Here is a 22382-nt window from a genome sequence, read left to right on the forward strand (position 1 = left end):
CCCTTTTCATAAATGCCCCTATCAAAATCTGATGGATGCCCCATTTCTTTCGACAAATGCCTATTACCATTCTCATAAGTGCCTTATTTAATCTCTTGTGAGTGCCTCTTTTCAGTTATAAGAAGTGCCCCATGTTCACCTCTTATTATGTACTTAAACACATGCTCCTTTTCTTTTCTAATAGGTGTCTTATCCCTTTCGATAATTGTCCCTTTTCCCTCTCACCTAAGGCTCGCTCGTTACACTCACTCGCATTTATAGATGATATAATTATGTAACTTATCAGAGGCCTTTACCGTCTTCCGTTTGAGAATGTGCTTATAACCCCATCAGGATTGGATTTTTTCATCTTTTTAAGATGTAATTTTTCGCACTGTGACCTACCAAATCCTAAAATGTTTCCTCGCTCGCTCGCAAATGATTGTTCAGACCATCACACCCAACTGCAGAGTATGATGCTTAAGCAATTTCTTGTATGATGTATACAAAGAAACGAATATTGAAAGCATCCCAGATAATGTAATCACAATGTAGGGGTATAAACCAATTTCTAAAAAAAAAAATTCTTTCGCTTTGAGATTTCCCTTTGTAGGTGCCCTTTTTGTTGCCCCCCCTGCTTCCCATTGTGCTCCAGCCTCTTTAGCTTTTTTAAATAATTTAGAACCGATCAGTTTGTAACTATTATGTAGCAAATTGGAAAGGGCTTATGGGATAAATCAACAAAAGCAAACTGAGCAGCACACAGGAGCCGTACATCTCGAAAGTGCTCTCTTACTCTTGAATTATTAGTATGAAACCCCACAGAATTTTCTTTTGCGTACGCTCGAGTGGGGTGGGATTACCCGTTTATGTCAGAAGCGAATGAAAAAGCGAAATGATTTCAATTGTTTTTGCTAAATTTTGCATCTGGAATTGTCATTTTATCGAGATTATGGGTGAGATATTATCCTGAAAAAATAGTAACCCATGTTTAAGACCAAGATCTGAAAAGTGAGGGCACTTTTAGGGATTTTTGCAGCACAAATTACACCCCATGTTAAGGGATTTTTTGCAAAAAAGTGACCCATTAAAGCAGCACATCTCCTTATACCGTATTAGGTGAGTACCCCCCCCTCCCCCAGGCGCTATGTCCGTTCGCCATTACTGGGGGGGGGGGGGGGCTCCCCTGTACACGATACCCACGCATCGCCTACAACAGCGTACGTTCGCCATTACCGGGGGGGGGGGTCCCCTGTACACGATACCCACGCATCGCCTACAACAGCGTACGTTCGCTACAGTATCTTTTCGATTCGCTCATTATTAGCTTCTATTTTTACATCTTTTAGATAGAATAAAGCGCTTGGGCACTGAGGGATATCCTGACTCCACGTCTCCACCTCTCCCCTGTTACATTTAAGTTTATTCTTGACACAGGTGAACATGTGAGGAAAGTGTTTATGAAAAGGTATGAGTGCGCCCTCTGACTGAATATACATTATATTATGCCAGTTGACTAAATCACATAAACAGGATACTGCTACATCCTCCCTTATCAGCTTTGCGCTCGAGAATGTAAATATTTCTGGCGGTCAAAAATGTTTCAACCAAGAGCCAAATATACAAAAATAAATATTGTGGTCCAAAAGAGTTAACGTGATTTTTACAGAGTTTAAAAACATATTATTTTATGCAGAAAAAATATTTAAAATAAATTCGGTTTCTTTTATAAATTATTCCCTCTCAAACCGTTCGGTTTCAATATTCATTCCTTTCTCTTTTATTTTTATTTTTATTTAAGTCTCACAGTCAAATGGCCAAAATATGGTGTAGAAGGTTGCATTCAAGCAATAGATTTTTGTAGCTATAAAATTTCCATATGGAAATAGGAAAAATGTATAAGTCTCTCTTAAATGAAACTGTCCAGTTTATCATTAAAGTTCCGTCTTGAGGGCAAGGGCGTCGCTAGACCTTTTTAAGTGGGGGGGGGGGGGGGGGGGGGGTGTAGAGGCCAGCGATTACCGACAAAATGTAATGTCCCAATGTCTACAAATTCAACCCTTTAAACCCGGGGCCGAAGGCTAAATTGTTTTTCTTATGAAACTATACATACGTATGCGCAAATGGTCATTTTCCTCGACGACATAAGTTTAGGTATCATTTTGTCAACTTAGTCAGCATCGTAGCTATTTTAAATCCAGGCGCGTAGCTAGGATCTTATTTTATAGGGCGGTAGTAGGCAAGTAAATTACTAAAAGCCCAGTGGGTGAAGGTCCTCCCGCGTGAAGCGCGGAAGCTTAGTCGTTTCATTCAATTTTTTAGGGAAAGAAGACGATTCGTTGTACCGTTCTCGACTCTTCATACTGTCTGAATTCAGTTCCCCCTCCTTATAGAAAGAAGACGGTTTTTGGCGCCGTTCTCGACTCTTAATCCTTATTGTTGAATTCAGTTCTCCCCTCCCTTAGACGTTTCATTAAATTATTAGAAAAAGAAGACGATTCGCTGTACAGTTTCCGACTCTAAATTAGGCCTAATAATTATTGTCTGAATTCAGTTTCCCCCCTCCCCCGCGAAGCGCGGAAGCTTTGATGTTTCTTAAATTATTAGAGAAAGAAGTTGATTCAATGTACCGTTTCCGACTATTAATTAGCCCTAATAATTATTGTCTGAATTCAGCCCCCCTCCCGCGTGAAGCGCGAAAGCTTAGACGTTCCTTAAATTATTAGAGAAAGAAGACGATCCGTTGTACCGTTCTCGACTCTTAATCCTTATATGAATTCAGTTCCTCCCCCCTCCTGCGCAAAGTTTGAAGCTTAGACGTTTCATTAAATTATTAGAGAAAGAAGACAATTCGTTGTACCGTTTCCGACTAATAATCCTTATATATATATTCAGTTTCCCCTCTCCCGCGCGAAGACGTGCCTGAATTATTAGAGAAAGAAGTCAGACGATTCGTTGCACCGTTCTCGACTCTTAACCCTAATTGTCTGAATTGAGTTTACGAAGCTTTGACGTTTCCTTAAAATATTAGAGAAAGCAGACGATTCGTTCTATAGTGTTTTTGACACTCAATCCTTGTCTGTATTCAGCCCCACCCCTCCCCCACCCGCGAAAGCTTAGACGTTCCTTAAATTATTAGAGAAAGAAGTCAGACGATACATTGTACCGTTCTCGACTCTTAATTTACCCTAATTGTCTAAATTGAGTTTACCCCCCCCCCCCGCGCGAAGCGCGGAAGCTTTGACGTTTACCTAAATTATGAGAGAAAGAAGACGATTCATTGTACTGTTCTCGACTCTTTATCCCGTCTGGAATCAGTTTCCCCCTCTCACGCGAAGCGCGGAAGCTTTGACGTTTCATTAAACTATTAGAGAAAGAGGACGATTCATTGTACCGTTCTCGACTCTTAATTCTTGTTTGAATTCAGTTCCCCCCCCCCACTCTCTCTCTCGCGCAAAACGTTGACGTTTTATTAAATTATTAGCGGAAAGAAGACGATTCGATTTTATCGTTCTCGATTGTTAACCCTTGTCTGAATTTTCCAAATGTTTCCCTTTTTCTCTTCTCTCTCTCTCTCTCTCTCTCTCTCTCTTTGGCCGAGTTTTTTTTTTTGGGGGGGGGGAGTGACTGCCCCACCGCTCTTTTGTAGTTGTAGTCTCACTCGAAGTCGTCACATCCGATAAAAAGTCATAGTTCGTAGGGGGAAAAAAAATTTCCGGCCGACCGCTATATACATTTCTTCGACTTCAAACTTCTGCATTTATATAGTATTAGAGGATCAAGCAAGAATGTCGACACAGCTGACCTGACACAGCAACGTTATATGCGGTATCTTTCTGCTCCCTCCCAGGTCGAAATTCCAATACGATCCGATAGCCTATTAGACCATCAGAAACCATTCGAAATATTGGTGTCTATTGGTTTAGATAGCAGGCACGTAGCCACGGGGGGGGGGGGGGGGGGGGGCACGGGGGCACGGGGGCACGTGCCCCCTAAAAGTTCCAAGATCGGTTGAACTTTTTAGACCCCTTTTTGACCTCGATCGATTACATGTAGGTGACCCCCCCCAAAAAAACAAAAAAAAAAAACAAAAAAAAAAACATCGAACTCTGGCTACGTGCCTGTTCAATAGGGAAAGTGAAATATTGGACCCACAGAAACCAATAGAAAATATATATTGGACCAACACCAACCCACAGAAAAAATGCTGATGGACCAACAGAAAGCTTCTATTGGACCAACATCCACCCACGTCTTCGATGGGCTTATGTTGGTCCATTAAATATTTTCTTCTATGATGGGTTTCTGTTGGTCCATTAAATATTTCCTATGGGTTCCTGTTGCTCTATTAGAGATCTTTCTATGGGTTTCTAATGGTCCCATATTCTGAATTCCTTATTGAAAACCAATAGGCCTATTGGTTTTTAATGGTTCAATAATCCATTAGCTTTTATTGGTAAATCAATAATGGTAATTAAAAATCGATTTTAGCAACTGTCCGCCAAAAAGATATTTCTAATCTCAATTGCATTTAACTCCATCACAAAGTTCACTTGAAGTGAGTTTAAGAACATCCTTTATTCAACTAAAGGCTTGTACTATTCTATATAATATACATACATGTTGTTTCTTGGTTTAGTAATCATTATAATCAATATATCTATTGCTAAAACGTGAATGTAATTGTAACATGTAGCTTGTAGCTTGATGTGCATTGTCATAAGTTACTTAACAAACTATGATAAATGTATTTTTCTGTGAAAAACGTGTAAAGTAATCATTAATATGCATGAGATAGATTTAGCTGTTCGTTTCTATTGGTTTCGATTGGACCTAGACAAATAATCTTTTGGTCATTAATTGCCGAAAGAAAATAAAAATCACAAAATTGATGTGCATTGTCATAAGTTACTTAACAAATTATGATAAATGTATTTTTCTGTGAAAAACGTGTAAAGTAATCATTAATATGCATGAGATAGATTTAGCTGTTCGTTTCTATTGGTTTCGATTGGACCTATTGGTTTCTATGGTTTCTATGTGTCTTAGTTCTATTGGTCCCATTGGTTTCTATTGGTCTTATTGGTTTCTATTAGTCCTATTGGTTTCTATTGGTCCTATTGTTTCTATTTCTATTGGTTTCTATGCAAGGGTGTCGATTTGTATCCTCGGTTGGGGAGGGGGGGGGGGGGATGATAGGTGCCAAAATATTTTCGGTAATGGATCAAAGCAACCACGAGGTAGAGGCGTGTGGTAGGTTGCACCCCCTCCCTTCCAAGTTTTTAACTTTTTCAATAAAGATAAACATTAAGAGAATATGCATGGGACCCATGTATGTCCCACATGCATGCTACCTGGGTTATTATCATCTCAAGCATATAGGCAGGATTTTATTTTAGGGGGGCGGTAGTGAGCACCTCCTAGGGGGTGGGGTCCAGGGAGGGGGAGTTTTTCCTACCGCGCGAAGCGCGGAAGCTCTGATGTTTCATTAAATTATTAAAGAAAGAAGACGATTTGTTGTATCATTCTCGACTCATTATCTCTCTCTCCCACTCTCTTCTTCTTTTTTTGCACTTTTGCGCTTCGCGCTTAACATTTACTAAGCTCGTGTTCTTAACGCTGCGGCTTTGCATTTGGCGCACTGCATTTATATGATGCTGTTGATTGAACAAATTGAATAGATTCATCAGTCCCTGATGAAGCGAGAATTCGATTATTCTTGTCTCATATACGGTCGTCTCATTTACTTCGTTTTCTATTTATATATGTATGTATTATGAAAATGAGATAGCAAAATGTGTATATTGATGGTCCATTTTGCGAGTAATAACCATTAACTACTCTTCATTGGGCTCTCATCATTAATTTTTCTCATTTTCTTTTTTTTTTTTGATGGTGAATTATTGGGGGGGGGGGTGATTGTACAGGCCATCCCCCCACTGAAAATATTGGGGATATATCCCCCCAGGCGCGTACGCAGGATTTTTTCAAGGGGGGGGGGGGGGGTTTTTTAACAGTTATAAATCGGTCCGAAAATTTCGCAACGACTCAGCCAGCCGCTGAATAAGCGGGTGGGGGGGGGGGGGGGGGGGGGGGGGGGGGGGGGGGGGGTAAGAGGACACAATTTTTTTTTTTTTTTGGTCCCAAAAAAATCGCAACGACTCAGCCCCGACCGCTGAATAAGCGGGGGGGGGGGGGGGGGGGAGGGGGGGGGGGGGGGGGGGGGAGGGGGGGGGGGGGGGGGGGGAGGGGGGGGGGGGGGGGGGGGGGGGGGGGTAAGAGGACACTTTTTTTTTTTTTTTTGGTCTCGAAATTTGGAAGTTTGACATTTTGCTCCGTTGGGGGGGGGGGGTTAAGGTCACCTTTTTAGGTCGCCATGGGAATAATTTTTTTTTTTTTTTTTTTTTTAATAATTAAAAAAAAAAAAAAACAAAACAACAAAAGGGGGGGGGGGGTTTTAGGGTTTTTTTTAGGGGGGTTTACACAAAAAAAAATTCCAAAGGGGGGGGGGGGGGTTTACCCCCCAAACCCCCCCCCCCCCCCCACCTGCGTCGCGCTGATCCCCCCCATCCCCCCCGGATCGACACCCATGTTTCTATGGGTACTATGGTTTCTATTGGTTTTGATGGTTTGAATGGTCTCTATTGGTCTCTATGGGATTTTCGACCTGGGCTCGACGAGACGATCGACTCCACCCAACAACCCCCCTCTCTCTCCTTCATTCATCCGTTTCTTTTTTTTCCTTCTTCTTTCTTTTTTTTTTTCCTTTTCCTTTTCCTTTGCTTTTCTTTTCTTTCTTTCCTTTCGTTCCTCTTTTTCTGTTTTTTCTCTTTGTTTCTTCTCTCTTTTTTTCTTTCTTTCCCTTCCCTCTCATTTACCTCCCTTTTTCTTATTTTACCCGACCGGCAGCGCAATTTTAGCGACAATATCCCCCTTTAGCGACGCCCCTGCAAGCATTGCTTTTTCAGAATAAAGACTGTATACTCAAACATATATTATACAGAATTGCAATTATGACTTTTTCTTTCGTTAAAACACAATCTAACCCTAAAACCCTCTCCCTTCCTTTCACCTAACTCCAGGCACGTAGCCAGAGTTTGATGTTGGGGGGGGGGGGCACATACATGTAATCGATCGAGGTAAAAAAAAGGGGTTTAAAAAAGTTCCACCGTTCTGGAATTAGTGCCCCCGTGGCTACGTGCAGGCGCGCCGGAAGCAGTTTGGGATGGGGGGGGGGGGCAAACATTCCAGGGGGCTCACCTTCCAGGGCAGTGACGTAATGAGAAAAAAAACTCGGAAGGGGGGGGGGGAGGCAGACGGAAAATCTGTATCACCACCAGTCTTACACGTTACATGCAGGTCAGGTAGAGCGTAAATTGGCGTGGGGTCCAGGACATGAGCCTCGGCAGGGGGTCAAGGGGCTGAGCCCACGGAAGCTCAGGTTTATTTTTGTGTATTTATTTACGGTTAAATGAGCATCCAGGGGCCCCTCTTTAAGGCCATTGACGTGTTTCAGGGAGGTGGATAGCCCCCAGGAGCTCAGAGGTTTTAGGTGTTTAATTACGGGCAGATGAGGACAGGGGCCCGCCTTAGCGCCCTTGTGGGGTCCAGGGGCAGAGCCCCGGGAGCTCAGGGGTTTTAGGTATTTAATTAAAGGTCAGATGAGCATCCAGGGCGCCTTAGGGACATTTGGTGGAGTCCAGGGGTAGAGCCCCCGGAAGCTCAGGGGTTTTAGATGTTTAATTACGGTCAGATGAGCATCCATGGGCTCGCCTTAGCGCCCTTGGTGGGGTCCAGGGGGGCAGAGCCCCGGAAGCTCAGGGATTTCAGGCATTTAATACGTCAGATGAGCATTTTCTATACCTATTTTGTGACATTGGCAGGTCACTATTTTTTCTCTCTGTCTTTCTTTCTTTCTCTTTAACATACTTTTTCAAAAAGTGAGGGGGGGGGGGGGGGCTCGAGCCCAGCCACTTTGCAGATCATGACTTAAAGGCTTCTAAATAAGCGTATTTTTCGCCCGACTGTAATTTGGGGAATTTATTATTTTCCAACAAACGCATAAAAAGGTTTTTGACTTGACCAGAAAATCATGTCATAACAGTAACATTCGTAAATCACTGGTATCGAATAAGAAATACACCCCCCCCCCCATCAGTACGGCAGCATTCAGGGTCTCATGTCTTCTCACCCCTTAATAACAACAAAAACAGACACGCTTTCCATTCTCGTGATTGTGATTTAATTCAGGTTTTTATTATTGTTATGTTCTTTTGGGTTAAAAATACAAACGATGTTTACTCCTTACTGTTTTTTTTTTGGGAAGGGGGGGGGGGGGGGGGCGTTTTTTTTTTTTTTTTTTTTTTGGGGGGGGCAAAATGCGTTGCCCCCCCCCACTTCCGGCGCCTATGGCTTCGTGCCTGCCTAACTCTTCGGAATTACCCCCTCCCCCTCGCTTTACTTGGTGGATAGGGAATGCAATGCATTCTGGGACCAGTTTCTATACAATATCGAAATGTCTTCTTGACTTCCTTCACCTCTATACGCAGTGGATGGACCAGGGGGGCCCGGGGGGCCCGCCCCCCCCCCCCTTGAGAAAAAAAAATCATGTAAAATCACGTGATTTTTACCTTTTTTGGGGGGTTGGGCCCCCCCTGGCGCTCAAGGGGGGGGGGGGGGGGGGTGCAAATTGAAAATCCCCCGAGGACCCCCCCCCCCCCCCCCCCCCCCACCCCCCCCCCCCCCCCCCCCCCACCCCCCCCCCCCCCCCCCCACCCCCCCCCCCCCCCCCCCAACTGAGCGACTTTTCGGCCGGCGCGATTTTCAAATTTTCGGGAGCAAAACAAAAAGAAGAAAGTTGGGCCCCCTCCTTAAGAAATCCTGGATCCGCGCCTGTCTATACCTAGCTCACCCTTGAACTTCCCAGTTGTCCCATTTTCTAAGACATATAGGATACAACAATCGATTGATGGACTAAACGAATCAGAAAAATACTCGAACTCTGAAGCAAACAAGAAAGGAAAAGTGTAGAAAAAGAAAATCTACAAAAAATGGGACATATCTTTGATTTAGTAATAAGGAGTGTAATACGCCTGCACTAAGTAGTCTATTAGCCTTTATTTCCTGGGTGCTCATCCCTCCCCCCATTTTTTAGCCATTGATAACGAATAGTTCATTTCATGATTTATTTGTTACAACCAAAAATAGACGATCCTGAATTAAAGACTACGTCATTTGTCCTCGAGCAAAAATGAATATACTTCGGATACGTTTTTAGAATAGTGCTTCTTTGCACCAGCGCGGTCCGCATTCAGCGACAATCTCCGTGCCTTTTGCACTACGATGAATCGCTAGTTTCATAAAGTCATCACGAAATTGGCAACGTTAAATCGGCCTTTTTCGGATACCAATAATCTACGTGATTCCGGCCAGGATCAACGCACGGCACGTAAGGTACATACAAATACGTGTGTGGGACTAGCTACACGAGCTGGACTTTTTTGCGTTACTGAAATAGTGCTCAGAATTCAAGTAATTCATCTACTAAATGACCATAACAGACAAGAAACAAGTCAAAGGTAAGGACAAGAATCATTGCTTATCATTATAAAGAAATTTTGCATGAAATATCATCAGGAAAGCCATCTAAATTTGTCTCAAATTAATTAGCAGATTAGTAGACTAGTATAGACTAGATCTAACAGACAGTTAGAGTAGACTCTAGGCCTAGAGACGAACACACCACATTCAGCATGTTCAGCGCTGCAATCTTCTTCTTCCTATGAGTACAGACCTCTTTACAGAGTATTATCGTAGACCTACTATATTATTGGGGGTGTGTGCAGGTGAACCACTACACCGGGGTTTCCCCTAGACCTACTCTTAATTATACGAATAGTGCAGTGGGTTCTTAACGTGCAAGGTAGTGGTAGTCACTCCAGCTCCACCTCCCTGCTCCAGCAAAGCATATAGAGTCAATGCTAAAGCGTATTGACCTCTAGCACTGCATACATGCTGTGACTGTGAGGCAGGGACCTAACTTAGAAGTCTATACACAAATATACACACCACACAATATCGCATAGACTGTACACAATCATGTCGAGGCAGCTGTAAGCAAAGTTTGACACTAGACTTACAATTTGATTTTATAAATTATTCTTTTTAACATCAGTAAGTTAAAAAAAATATATTTACTGCTATTTAGGTGTCATTGATTGTCACTAGAGTACCGATTTTGAGTGAAATCAGTTGAGTTTTGTACAGTGGTGTTTGAAATGTTGAGAATCAAAAGCACAGCTTTTACTACACAGCCAGGATAGTGATGCTCCTATGTGTGGTGGTAGTGACTCTTCTCTACACGGGGCCTCCATTTTACGTCCTATCCGAGGGACGGAATGTTTTCCCCGTGACATAACCTGCGTCTACAAGGGAAGGGGCACGTTAACACACAATGCAGGCTTCAGTCATCCGCCTGGGTGGGAGTCGAACCCGGGATCTTTGGTTTGACAGACGGACGCTTTACCGACTGAGCCAACTCGCAATGGCACAAAACAATGTAAAATTCAACTTTTCATCCTCCAAATGAATAATATGAACACTTGCTTTATACAATCTTCTTCAATATCTGTATCACCATTATCGCAAACAATAACATCACAATCTATATGTAGAATCTACATCTAGTAATGAAGAAACAATGTAGCTAGATGTTACTTTGTTAGTGTTACTGTTACTGTTAGTGTTACTGTTTGTTAATAATTAATATAATAGCGTTACAAAAAAAATTAATTCTCAGTCAGAGTCAGAATTCAAGCTCTGTCTTGCTTTCTACCATCAAACAGAGCTTGATAAGATCTTTTATTTGATGCCTCATTTATCCTAATGGCCCAAGTAATAAGAAAGTTATGCCAATTCTAAACGCCCGGCAATCATGTATTTAATTGCTTTGTTTTCCTTTGTTTTTAAAACAAAAGCTGTGATCCCAAATGTGACTGAAAGATTCTATTTCATTACACAAAATGTATGTAAATTAATACGCGAAAACCGCTAATCAGGCTGTCATTTTTTCATGACATTTCACATTCCTCATCCCAAAAAACATATTTCCCATCCGTATATTTTGCTGAAATTTCACCAAAAGCAAATTCACATGTTAAATGATCAATTAAATACTTTTTTCTCAATTTCATTTCAGGATCAGGGTACAGAATAGCATTAAACACGGCTCTTGTGAACAGTGCAGCTAAACAAACTGCCGAAAACATAAATCATAGAAATTTTAGTATGAAATGAAAGATAACAATGTCATTAGTTTAAACATATTTGTGGCTTTCACCCAGTAAATAAGATCGATTGATCGATCTGTAATTGAAAAGCAAGTCAGAAAAAATCTTGGAACCAGCGGGATTTGAACCTGCCATCTACTGCTTGCTGGGCAGCGACTCTACCACCAGGCCATCACTGGTCCATGGCACAGTCACAGTCAGATCGCATGTGCACGATGTATATGCGATACACAAGACTTGATACCCAGTGCGGGGAATAAACACCAGACTATGGTACATGGAATTCAACTACTTTGTTAGTTTGTTTGCACTTAATGTGTGACAGTTCCAACCACTTCAAATTATAATTTGAAGAAGCCTTTGACGTGGAAAAAGGTTGATTCTTCGTCCTAACCCGACGTTTCATCTGGCCAACTAAAAAAAAAATAATAATAATCATGTTTAGCATAAAAGCATATCCAAGCTCGCTTCCTTTTTGGGGGCCACCTCCTTTTTAAAAATATTTTTTTAAAATTTGTTTAAATTAATAAAAACATGAAAAACAGGCGCTAGTACTGTTGACCCGTAACTCTGGCGTGGAAATACCCTACTAAAAGTAAAACATACTAAAAATTCAACTTAATTTTCGATTGTTCAAATAATGGTCATGAATGATATGAGTTGTTATATTTCTTACCCCTTTCATGTCAAGTTTCTCATCTTTTTTGGAGTATAATATGGCAGTCAACGTATCCAATTTAAAATTCTTCTCCTTGTCTTTAAAATCCGTAGAGGCTGCGGCGGCGGAGCTCCCTAGAGTTATAGTGGACTTTTCTTTCTTCTCATACAAAGCACTCTGAGCTGAGCTGAGCATACATTGGTCAAAGATTTAACCAAAAATGTGAATTTTTTATACCTCAGTGATAAGGATTTGCTTACCATCCACATGTTCCTGATGATAATAAGGTCAGAGTTTTTTTAAATATTAATCGCATATGCACATGTAAGCTCATTATCATCAGGTTCAACCGTTCAAGGTTTGTTGGGTGCCAGAATGGGTGATTACAGATGCATTTTAGGTTTTTGTACATCACTTTTCAAGCAGGGGTATGGGTGCCAATTAAGGATAGGTGATATCAATTTCATATTTCATATTATGACCTAACCCTTGACTTGCTAGCCAGGCAAGCACGTACATAGAGGTTAGCGTAGATTTAGCTGTAGATGATGATGATGATGATGATGCTGGGTCTAGATCTATTATTATTCTCAATATTAATATTACTAGTAGTAGTAGTAGTAGTAGTGTTAGTGGTGGTGGTGGTAGTAGTAGTAGTAATAGTAATAGTAGTAGTAGTAGTAGTAGTAGTAGTAAGGAGTAAAGAGTTTTAAGAGCTGGAAAGTACTGGAAACCCAACTGGCAACAATTATTCCAAGCAGCTGCCCTTTTCTAAGGTTGCACAATAGAATCTAATAATAATAATAATAATATTGGCATTTATATAGCGCTCTTACAGACATACATGTGTATCACAGCGCTTTACAACATATTATTATTACCCCGGTCATCGGATTCAGGCTTACCCGCACACAAGGTATGCACATTCTCCACTCCCTGGGGAGCATTCCAGCCAGTCGCCATTTTACAAGCGCCACTTGCTAATCAAACCACATTAGCTTTCGCATCCTACCGGGTACCCATTTTAACACCTGGGTGGAGAGTGGCAAATGTAGATCAATGTCTTGCCAAAGGACATTAGTGCCGTGGCGGGACTTGAACCGCGGACCTTGTGATCTACAGGTGTGCTGTACGCTTTGATTTCCGAGGTTCAAAGACGCCAATAAAGCCCAATATCATTGGAAAGCTTGAGAAGTGATTTTTTTTCACAAATAAAAATCCTTAATATTTCACTTCTTATTTGAACTAACAAAGGGAAAATCTAACAGATGATAAAATATGAATACAAAAGCCTAATTGTGTCAAGAAATTTGCTTACAATGTATGATAGCAGCTTTAATGTGTGAAGAATAGTAACATTTGACAATCATAAACCTGCAATTGACACTTTTCTGATTACTTCCGGTTCACGATAATAAAAAGTGAATTTGTTCATGTACAGTTCTTTATTATGTTATGTCAGGTTAGTGCCCACTCATGCCCAGTCAAGTAATTTTGATTAATATTTCAGGAAATTTTGCTCCATTTCCTATCGCTTGCCTCCTATAAAGGTTAGCACTGTGTACTGCTAGTATTATCAGACGAGTGGTAGCAAAAATTAATCATCAATACAAAAGAATATTTCCCTTTGAAAGTGGCCCATTAGTTTGCAGCTAGGCAAGAATCTTTAGTCTACGTAATTATCTGCAAGGAAGATCCACAGAAGCACATGCCTGAAATATTTTCTCCTGGCGGCATCGAAGATGGTACAAAGGGAAAGAGCTAGATATGACTCCATCTCTTAAAACTCATTGGTGGGCGTAGTAGTGGTGGTGGTGGTGGTGGTGGAGGATTAATATTTCAGAACCCACTGCCATATTATAAGAATATTTTATATTATTAACAATGATGATCATCTTTCAACTGTTGATCTAAAATTCTTTATTTAGACTACAGTGCCTACACTTCAGGAAGGATGGAAGATGTATGCTTGAACCCAAATGAGGACGTTTCAAGTTGCGGAAGCTGTCTTCGTGACTTTGCTACCCTCCCAGACAAACGTGAGTGTATTTATAGCTTACTATAGGCCTACTAAGTACATTCTGTAATTTGTAACGATCCATTAATGAAATAATTCAAGATGAATACACTACGGTATTCTCTATCATAAAGATGGACATTCTGATAAACTAAGAAAATGTACTCTTAGATGAGCTCTTACATATACTTTGCTAGTTTGCTAGTTTGTGTGCGTATATTTGGGTATTATGATGCTTATTGTGAATAACAAACGCAGCTGAAGACTTTTTGACTTTTTAGGCTCTACATAATCTGGGACATGTGATTTTAATTTAATTTTCTTACATTGTATGAACTACTGTAGATGTTGTAGATCTCCATAGTGTTGTTTTTGTATGGTGCATGAGAAACAACATACCGTACTAGAGGGATCATCTGAATTTTTTTGAGTATTAATAGTTCTGTGAAAAAGAGAAACCTACAAATGTTATCCATTTTAAATGACATAGAAATCCAGATGCCATCATTAACTTCTGTTCATTTGCATACAGATAGGCAAAACCTGGGAAGGAATTTTGTTACAAACTTACAAAAATAAAGATGTTTAATTGTTGGTTTATTTGCCAACATTTTGTAGACCCCACTTTTTTCCCCCCAATTCATAAGAAAGTACATTTATATCCATATAATTCTAAGATAGACCTGTATGTATACACAATTTTCATGATGCTTTTTTTTGGGGGGGGGGGGGGGGGGCAATCGTTGATATTATTTTGAAACACTATTTTTGAAATTACATATTTTCTAATACTTAGTGGTCTCTCCTGTTTTGTCTGTTCATTCTGTCACTCTTAAAATTTTTGTTCTTCATTTAATATGCCCAAATGTATACATGTACATTTCTTCTGTCAAAAAACAAAAGATTGTAGGATATTGTAGGATTCATCTAGTACACACAGCATAAAACATGCATATTCTGTGTACTTGACATTTCATGAATCGTCATTCCCAAATGCAAGGAGAACATTGACTATTTTATTACCATTTCTAGGTTTCCATTATCTGTTGGTCTTATTGCTATAAAGGTGAAGATATAGGCCTGAAGAATTGAAAAATAACATTTTCATGGAATTTATTGTGAGCGAAACTGCCTTGAAGACTCTGACTTGTAGATCATGTACTAAAATACATTTGGCCAATTGTTGTTTATTATTAGATTTTGGAATCATCTTCAGTTGCTAAAAATCACAGACCATTAAAACACAAGAAATAGATATGGATACATGAGACTAAACTACAGTAACATGTGGTATCAGAAAATCAAAAATTGGTACGAGTCTTAGACCCCGTTTACAGTGAGAAAAGGGCCAGGGCCGCGGCCGAGCCAGGCCTACTCGGCACCGCAATTTTGTGCGTTTACAGTGGCAGGCTCGGCCGCGGCCTGAATTGTAACCTTTCAATATTTTGTCAGAGTGGCGCTCTGCATGTAAACAAACGATTATTTGGGGGGGGGGGGGGGCGCGCCGGGGTTCACAGTGCAGATCCGGTCACGCGCGATTTGCAGTGAATCTTTTCCCCATTTTCCTATACACGGCGAACTTTCACTTCCAGGGTAACAGTTGGCTGCACATTTGGACCTGCGTGCGTTTACAGTGAGAAAAGGCCGGGGCGAGCTGCAGAGCAGGGCCAAATGCACGGCCAGTTTGGCCTCGCATTTGGCCTTTTGCGCGTTTACAGTGCTAGGCCGGGCCGCGTTATTTTTTTTATGCGGCACAGATTGGGGCTTTTTTTTAAAGGGGTCTTGATTTACAGACTAATAGTGGTCGTGTGCGTACTAGTAGTAGAGGTCTATTTTTAATAGTGTTACATGTAATCCACTACCGTATAGAAAATCATTACATCAACAATTAAAATGCAATTGAAAATCTGAAGAGGAGGCAGCACGTCAATAAGGAGAACATCACAATAATTAGTCAATAAAACTTAATTAACTTAAACGAAGAGGAATGTTATCTAAACACATAGTTCGCGATGGATATTAAAACTTCTTCGCAGCGCTAATGCGCTAGCGAACATGCCTAGTCTCACGTACGTGCAGACACTATTCAGAAGGGAAAGAACGTACTTCCCATAGGCTCAACACGCACCATGTCCCAATCTGTGCCGCATAAAAAAATAATGCGGCCAGGCCGCGGCTCGCCCAGCCGGCCTTTTTGCTCACTGTAAACGGGGTCTAAAACTCCTGCTAGTCATTTTGAATTAAGATAGCAGTTAAAGCTTATCTGCCATAGTTTACAGGAGGGATTAGACCGCCCTACAAGGTCACTGGACAGGTGGTTATCTCATCAACTCGGCTCTCAGTTAACATAAGAAAAAGAGGATCATGGGGGACCAATGGTCACCGATTAGGCATTGTTTGCTATATAGAGGGCGCAAGTAGCTACAAGTAGTGCAGTGGGCCTTTAAAGAGCAATGCTTTTTAGGAACATGGCATACTAGGATAATATTCCACATTTGAAAAAGCTCATAAATCATTTTTCACCTTAGGCTTAAACTAAATCCAGCTTTCTCTTTAACAAGATTATAAAAAATAATGTGTTCTCTGACAAGTCAACTTAACTTTTGTAATTTCTCAAATCTCTACTCAGCCTCTTGGTGTGTAGAAAGCAGGCCCCCCAAAAATCTACTGGCATTATGGATTATTCTTGCATTACTTATTGCCTTTGCTGTCTGCTGCATCTTATGTTATCATTTTTGGAAGTAAGTTTTGGAAACATTTATTCATAAGTTATACAAAAAGTACATTGTAGAACCTCTGTTGACATTAGTCTACCTGTTTAGAGATAAAGACCAGTTATGGTCATGCGATTGCATTGTGAAAGAAACGTTGTGGAATCGATCAGAAAAGGTTGATCATCTAGTATATGAGTATTGGTGTGTACTGCAAGGTTCTGGAATCAATCATCAAAATGAAAAGAAATTTGGCCCAGTCTTCGTAGAATTACAAGCACTGTACACAGAAAGATGTATATGGGACTACACACACGTGTGTGACACATGCATTTATCTTTCACACACCAATAGATAAACTTATTTACCAAATATATCAAAGAGTAGGCAGTTTTCTGGCAATTTTTTATCATCATGTATTAGTCAAAACATACTCTTTCACATGATTGGTAATAAGAGCTTCCATTTCATTTTTTGAAATTGGGGCGTTTCCAAGACTGGTCTTTACCTTTAAGCAAAAGATGGTTGATAAGCATAGATTTAAAAAAATTATGAATGGAAGAACTAATTAAGAAGGAAAAAGAAAATGGAAAATGATTTATAAAGCAAATGAAAAGGGAGCTACAGAGTATGTCAAACCGAAATGATATAGGACATTTCAAAATATATCAATATTAAGATCATATTTGCAAAACGTGTGATTACTATTTCATTGTTCCTGTAAGATATTCCATGTTGCTACGTGTAAGAATTCTATGATTTTTTTTATTGTTTTTTTTTTTACTTGTAGGAAGATCCGGAGGTGGACTCTGATTATCCGGATCATTCGCTGGATTGATCATATTAGAACTGGTACGGACACTACTGATTCTCCTCAGTCAGATCAAAACATTCCATTAGATAAAGGAAATGGATCAAAGGATGATAACATTGCACCTGAAAAAGGAGATAAAAAAGATACATCTCCTATGCTACCTTCTGAAAATTCTCCAACTCCTGTGTAACAGTGTAGCTTTAGGCCAACTTGATAAACAACAGTCCCGGCCTCCCGGGATTGAATTCAGTATTCGGATTGAGTCAATACTTTACTTAACACTTAGTTTGGCCAAGTGAAAGGGCTTAAGCCTTTTTTTAAATTCAGATGATTACATCATCCCCGAAGTTTTTTCCTTTTGAAAGCCAACCATTAGCCAAACTGCTCTCTTATAGTTATGGTGACACAGAACCAATCCAAAATTAAGCTTATGAAACATGTTGCATTAATTATGCAGGTTTAATTTGCTTTTGCGCAGATTATCATGACCGGTGTAATTGAAGGGGGAACCGGTCAAGGCGTTCAAAACATTGGCTCAAATCTGCTGGCCAGCTTTCTTAGATTTCAAGTAAAATACCTAGCCAACAATTCAACAGAATATCAAAAGTTGAAAAATACTTGAGGAAAATGGTATTTCTGATTTACATGTAGATATTGAATCAAATACCATCCCAGACCATAATGATTTATAGAAATGTATTTGTAGCACAAATTGAGGTTAATCAATCAAGCCCTGCATTTGTCAGTACATGGTGAATTTGTCTTGAATGTCTATTCTTCTATTTATGTTTTTTTAACATGAGGGATATATAGATGGGGTATTAAATATTTAAAGGTCTAAATTTTCAACAATTTTAATAACTGAATCAAAAATTGATGTTTAAAAAAAAAAAATCAGAAATTGCTGAAGCATAGCAATGATACTCTTGCCATATGAATTTATCTAAATGTAATGTTTATTTCAGAGCTATGTTGTATATCATGCTTGATAGAAAAATCAGATGGTATTTTAATGTATACTCTTTTTTTTTTATTACCAAGTTTTAAAAACATCATTTGACCACTCATTCATCAATTCTCATCGGTGGTGAATTAAAAAAAAAAATCAGTCATTAATACACACATGAATTGCCCCAAAATTGCCTTTTTAAGAGTTACTCTAACTTCCAAACTAACTGTATGTTGTATTCACCCTGTGTATACCATTGAATATTCTTGACATTTAAAGCCAGGGTAATAATCAGCCGCGCCAGGAGTGTCAAGTCAGACAGACATGAGCCCACTATTATTGTTATAAATGTAAGCTGCAAATGTGCTGCCATGCCTTATCAAAACCGACCAAGGATTTCATCATGAGAACAGTGTAGCCAAAAATTATTTGTGACACCCAGAAAAAATAAATCAAACTGAGATTTAAAAAAAAAAGATATCGACATATCATTTATTAACTGGCTGGAACATAATTGTTAAAGGTGTCCCCAGCAAATGAAACAGACTTAGTTTCATACTAGTTGGTCTAATATTTAGAGTTTTTCCAGTTTTGTGGTCACAAAAACATATAATTTTGACACATGGTGGTTTCTGGCGATTCAGCAAGTTCACAAGTCCTTGTTTAGTATGTGGTTGGTCCTCCCTTGGCTATTTTCACTGCATGTAGCCTCTGCGGCATGCTATCAACCATGTTGTAGCAGATCGCTGGGTCAAGACTCTCCCAGGTACGCTGACGCATGTCCTTCAGGCTCTGTTTCCTGCTGGGTGGTTCTGGGGGACGTGTCCGCTCTAACTCATCCCAACGATGCTCGATGTGGTTTATCTGGGGGCCACTTGAGGACATTCACCAATTTCTTCTGGAGAAAGGCCTGAACTTGCTTTGCAGACTGCTTCAGATCATTGTCTTTTTGGAAGATGAAATGGCGCCCAAGCTTTCCTTTTTTGTTTGTTTTTTGGTTTATATACTGAATTCTTACTATTGGACCTACTTATTATAACTGTTGTCTGCACTTCTACTGAGACAACCATGTTTTTAATTGCATATTTATCTAAAATACTTGCATAGAGCCATTATTCTTAAAGGTAATACAAAGTTTTGGGAAATTTAGAAAATTGGGTGGATAGTGATTCTTTACAATTTTGATATATTTGGATGCCCCTGAGGATGTATTATAAGCACCTCAAACACTTCTGCTTTCGAGAAAAATTGAATATAAAAAAAAAAAACGGTGCTCCTGGTAAATTTTGATAAATTTCAAATAGTGCCTAAGGCCGTAAAATGGTAGCTACAACCATGAAAATCTCAGAATATGTAGTTGTGATTTATAATTTCGAATCAAGAATAGCTAATCGGTCAAGAAACATCGTTTTATAGCCTAATTAATATCTTGACCTTGAGAGGGAGCTATACAACATAAAGAGTTAATTATTTACAATTTCATAACTTTAGACTCGATTTCAACGCGACAACGATCACTGAATATTAGGATCGCATATGCTTCCAATATGTTCATTTGAACAAAACTCGTGACCCTGTACCAAAACTTTTGTATTACCTTTAACAATATGTATAAAATATAATACAACAACTTGTCAAATACACTATGTAAATAGAAATAATTTTCATGTTTTATTGACAAGGCTATCGTGTTAATTGATTTGATTTGATTTATTGGTTTCTGCATCTTTTTTCTTTTTTTCATCATACATTTTCATGAACATAATATGGCTTGATACAATATTTCAAGTGTATATAATTTTATACAGATAATAAACGATATTAAACAAATATATTGAATTTAAACGTATACATTGAATGCATAATTAACATACATTAGATGCAGGGGGGCTACAGAAATAAGCAAAGTAGCTTGACATGCCGGCAGCCCTCAACTTAGATACAACAATACAAAATAAAAATAAAAAAGAGTGACTTGCAGAAAAGTTATCTTCATATCTACACTGGTCAGAAACAGTTTCCTTACTGAATTTTTAATTTTTTGCTGATTTTATTACTGGTTTTATAAACGTATCAACACTCTTTTATTACCATCAACCATACCCTCTTCAACCCTCTTCTTTTTCCCCTTTTTTAAAACTTTTTTTTTCCTCCTTTTTCTTCTCTTTCTTCTCCTTTCTATTCATTTATTGTATCAATCCCATTACTAAATATCTTAATTTCATATTCGCCTATTTTACAAAGGACTATTTGGATTTATTTTATATGTTGCAGTTTTATTTGTATATTTAAGATTTATCAGCTTTTAGCTGTGACTATGATATTTTGTCAATAAATCTTGTAGATTCAATTCAATTCAATTCATTTCTTGTGGCAGATGGGATCATCTGAGTGCACAGGATCTCCTGGTACATCTTGGCAATCATCGTCCCTTCAATAAAATGTAGGGTGCCCTCACCGGCAGCTGTGGTGCACCCCTATCCCATTATACTGCCACCCCCTTGGCCTTGCTTCACAGTTGGGTCCAGACATTGAGGGTTGCTTTCTTCTGCAGAATGTCGCCAAATTCTTTGGGGACCATCGGAGCCAAACATGTTGTTTTGGGACTCGTCGAACCATGAGGCGAATTCACAGAAATGCATAGACTTGCCAACATGTTTTTTTGCAAAGTTCAAACGTTTTTGTCTGTTTTTGTGTGTGCTGATATATGATTTCTAGCGCATGACTCTATCATGCATCCCACGTTCTTTCAACCTGTTCAAGTCTTGGTTGTGTGCATGCAGACCCGAAAACCAGTAGCCTCCTCCGCCTGCTTTAAAAGATCCTCTAGAGACAACTTCCTGGACTTCATTACCAATCCCTTGATGTAATTGTCTATCGTTGAACTGGGCGTCCCTTTTCTTCCATAATTGCCCACCAGATTCTTGATTCCCCCCTTTTTTTCTTGAATTACTAGATGGTATACTGCACGGTAGAGAATTTCATTTCCAATCTGGTTGCAATCTCACAGACAGAAAGTTGCTCCTCGTGAAACTCAAATACACTCTCACGCAATGTATGGGACATTTCTGTAGTTTAGCCATGTTTGCATGCTGAATAGACATACAAATGTGTTATACACCATAATGTTACAGTACATGGCTTTTAGTAAGGTACCCAATCCCATGCAAATGCTTATGAATATCAGAGAGAATAGCTTTTGTCTGGCATTAATACCTTTCATTCTCATCTTTTGCCCTAAAGCAGCAGGACTTTTGTGTATTGATGCATGCCAAGGAATGTCCGGGATAATTCTGCGATAGTGTTCAATACAGAAGAATATAGATTAGAATATGTCTGGAATATGTTCCCAAAGACCAGGTGTTCAAAAAATATTCTGCGACCCTAAAAGTCCTCTTTCAATGATAATTTCATAATGTTGGTACATAATATATAATCCCATTTTTCACTTTGCCGCATGAAATTCACTCTAATAATATTCAACCACTGCTACACAATCCCTGCTCAGAAGACATCACTCCGGAATTTTCGGCTACACTGTATAATATGAAGTGTTCAAATAACACTTAATTAAGAGAAATCAATCCAGTACAAGTCTTTGGTATCACTTTTGAAATGTGCAAACATTACTCTGACGAACAACACGATCCAAATATATGATTTCTGTGGGATAGCCAATTAAAGCTATCAAAATTGCCTTTAAATTGCATTCATGAAAATCTTTGCCTTCATGATTAGCAATTTCTGAATGTATTTTAACAGGTATTCTATCTGATTTATATGCATGTGAACAGTCTTTTTAAGTGTACTTCTTAGGGCAGTGTGGTTTTGCTCTATTTCTTCCTCCTATCAAAGGGTAAATCGACTGTTGTAACAAATTGTGAATTGTACCATCTGATATTTTTATAAATGACATCATTCATGTGTGCCCCAGATTTGTATCTTTAATTGACTCACAGTAACTTG

At 39.4% G+C, this 22382-nt stretch overlaps 1 protein-coding gene across 2 annotated transcripts; it reads left to right on the top strand.

Moving 5' to 3' along the window:
- The first annotated feature begins 9339 nt into the window (after nt 1–9339).
- LOC100890742 lies at nt 9340–22136 on the top strand. 2 transcript variants are annotated; one of them, XM_003724946.3, is made up of 5 exons: nt 9342–9557; nt 13854–13964; nt 16572–16683; nt 17444–17505; nt 20794–22136. In XM_003724946.3, the coding sequence occupies exons 1-5, from the start codon at nt 9527–9529 to the stop codon at nt 20805–20807; spliced, it is 330 nt and encodes a 109-aa protein (XP_003724994.1). In that variant the 5' UTR covers nt 9342–9526; the 3' UTR covers nt 20808–22136. The 2 variants fall into 2 exon arrangements, with proteins under 2 accessions (XP_011667214.1, XP_003724994.1); XM_011668912.2 differs by lacking the exon at nt 20794–22136 and having other exon boundaries at nt 9340–9557; nt 17444–18873.
- Nucleotides 22137–22382: the final 246 nt, after the last annotated feature.

The sequence above is a fragment of the Strongylocentrotus purpuratus genome, unplaced genomic scaffold, assembly GCF_000002235.5.
Source record: "Strongylocentrotus purpuratus isolate Spur 01 unplaced genomic scaffold, Spur_5.0 spur5_scaffold_6, whole genome shotgun sequence".
Lineage (NCBI taxonomy): Eukaryota > Metazoa > Echinodermata > Echinoidea > Camarodonta > Strongylocentrotidae > Strongylocentrotus > Strongylocentrotus purpuratus.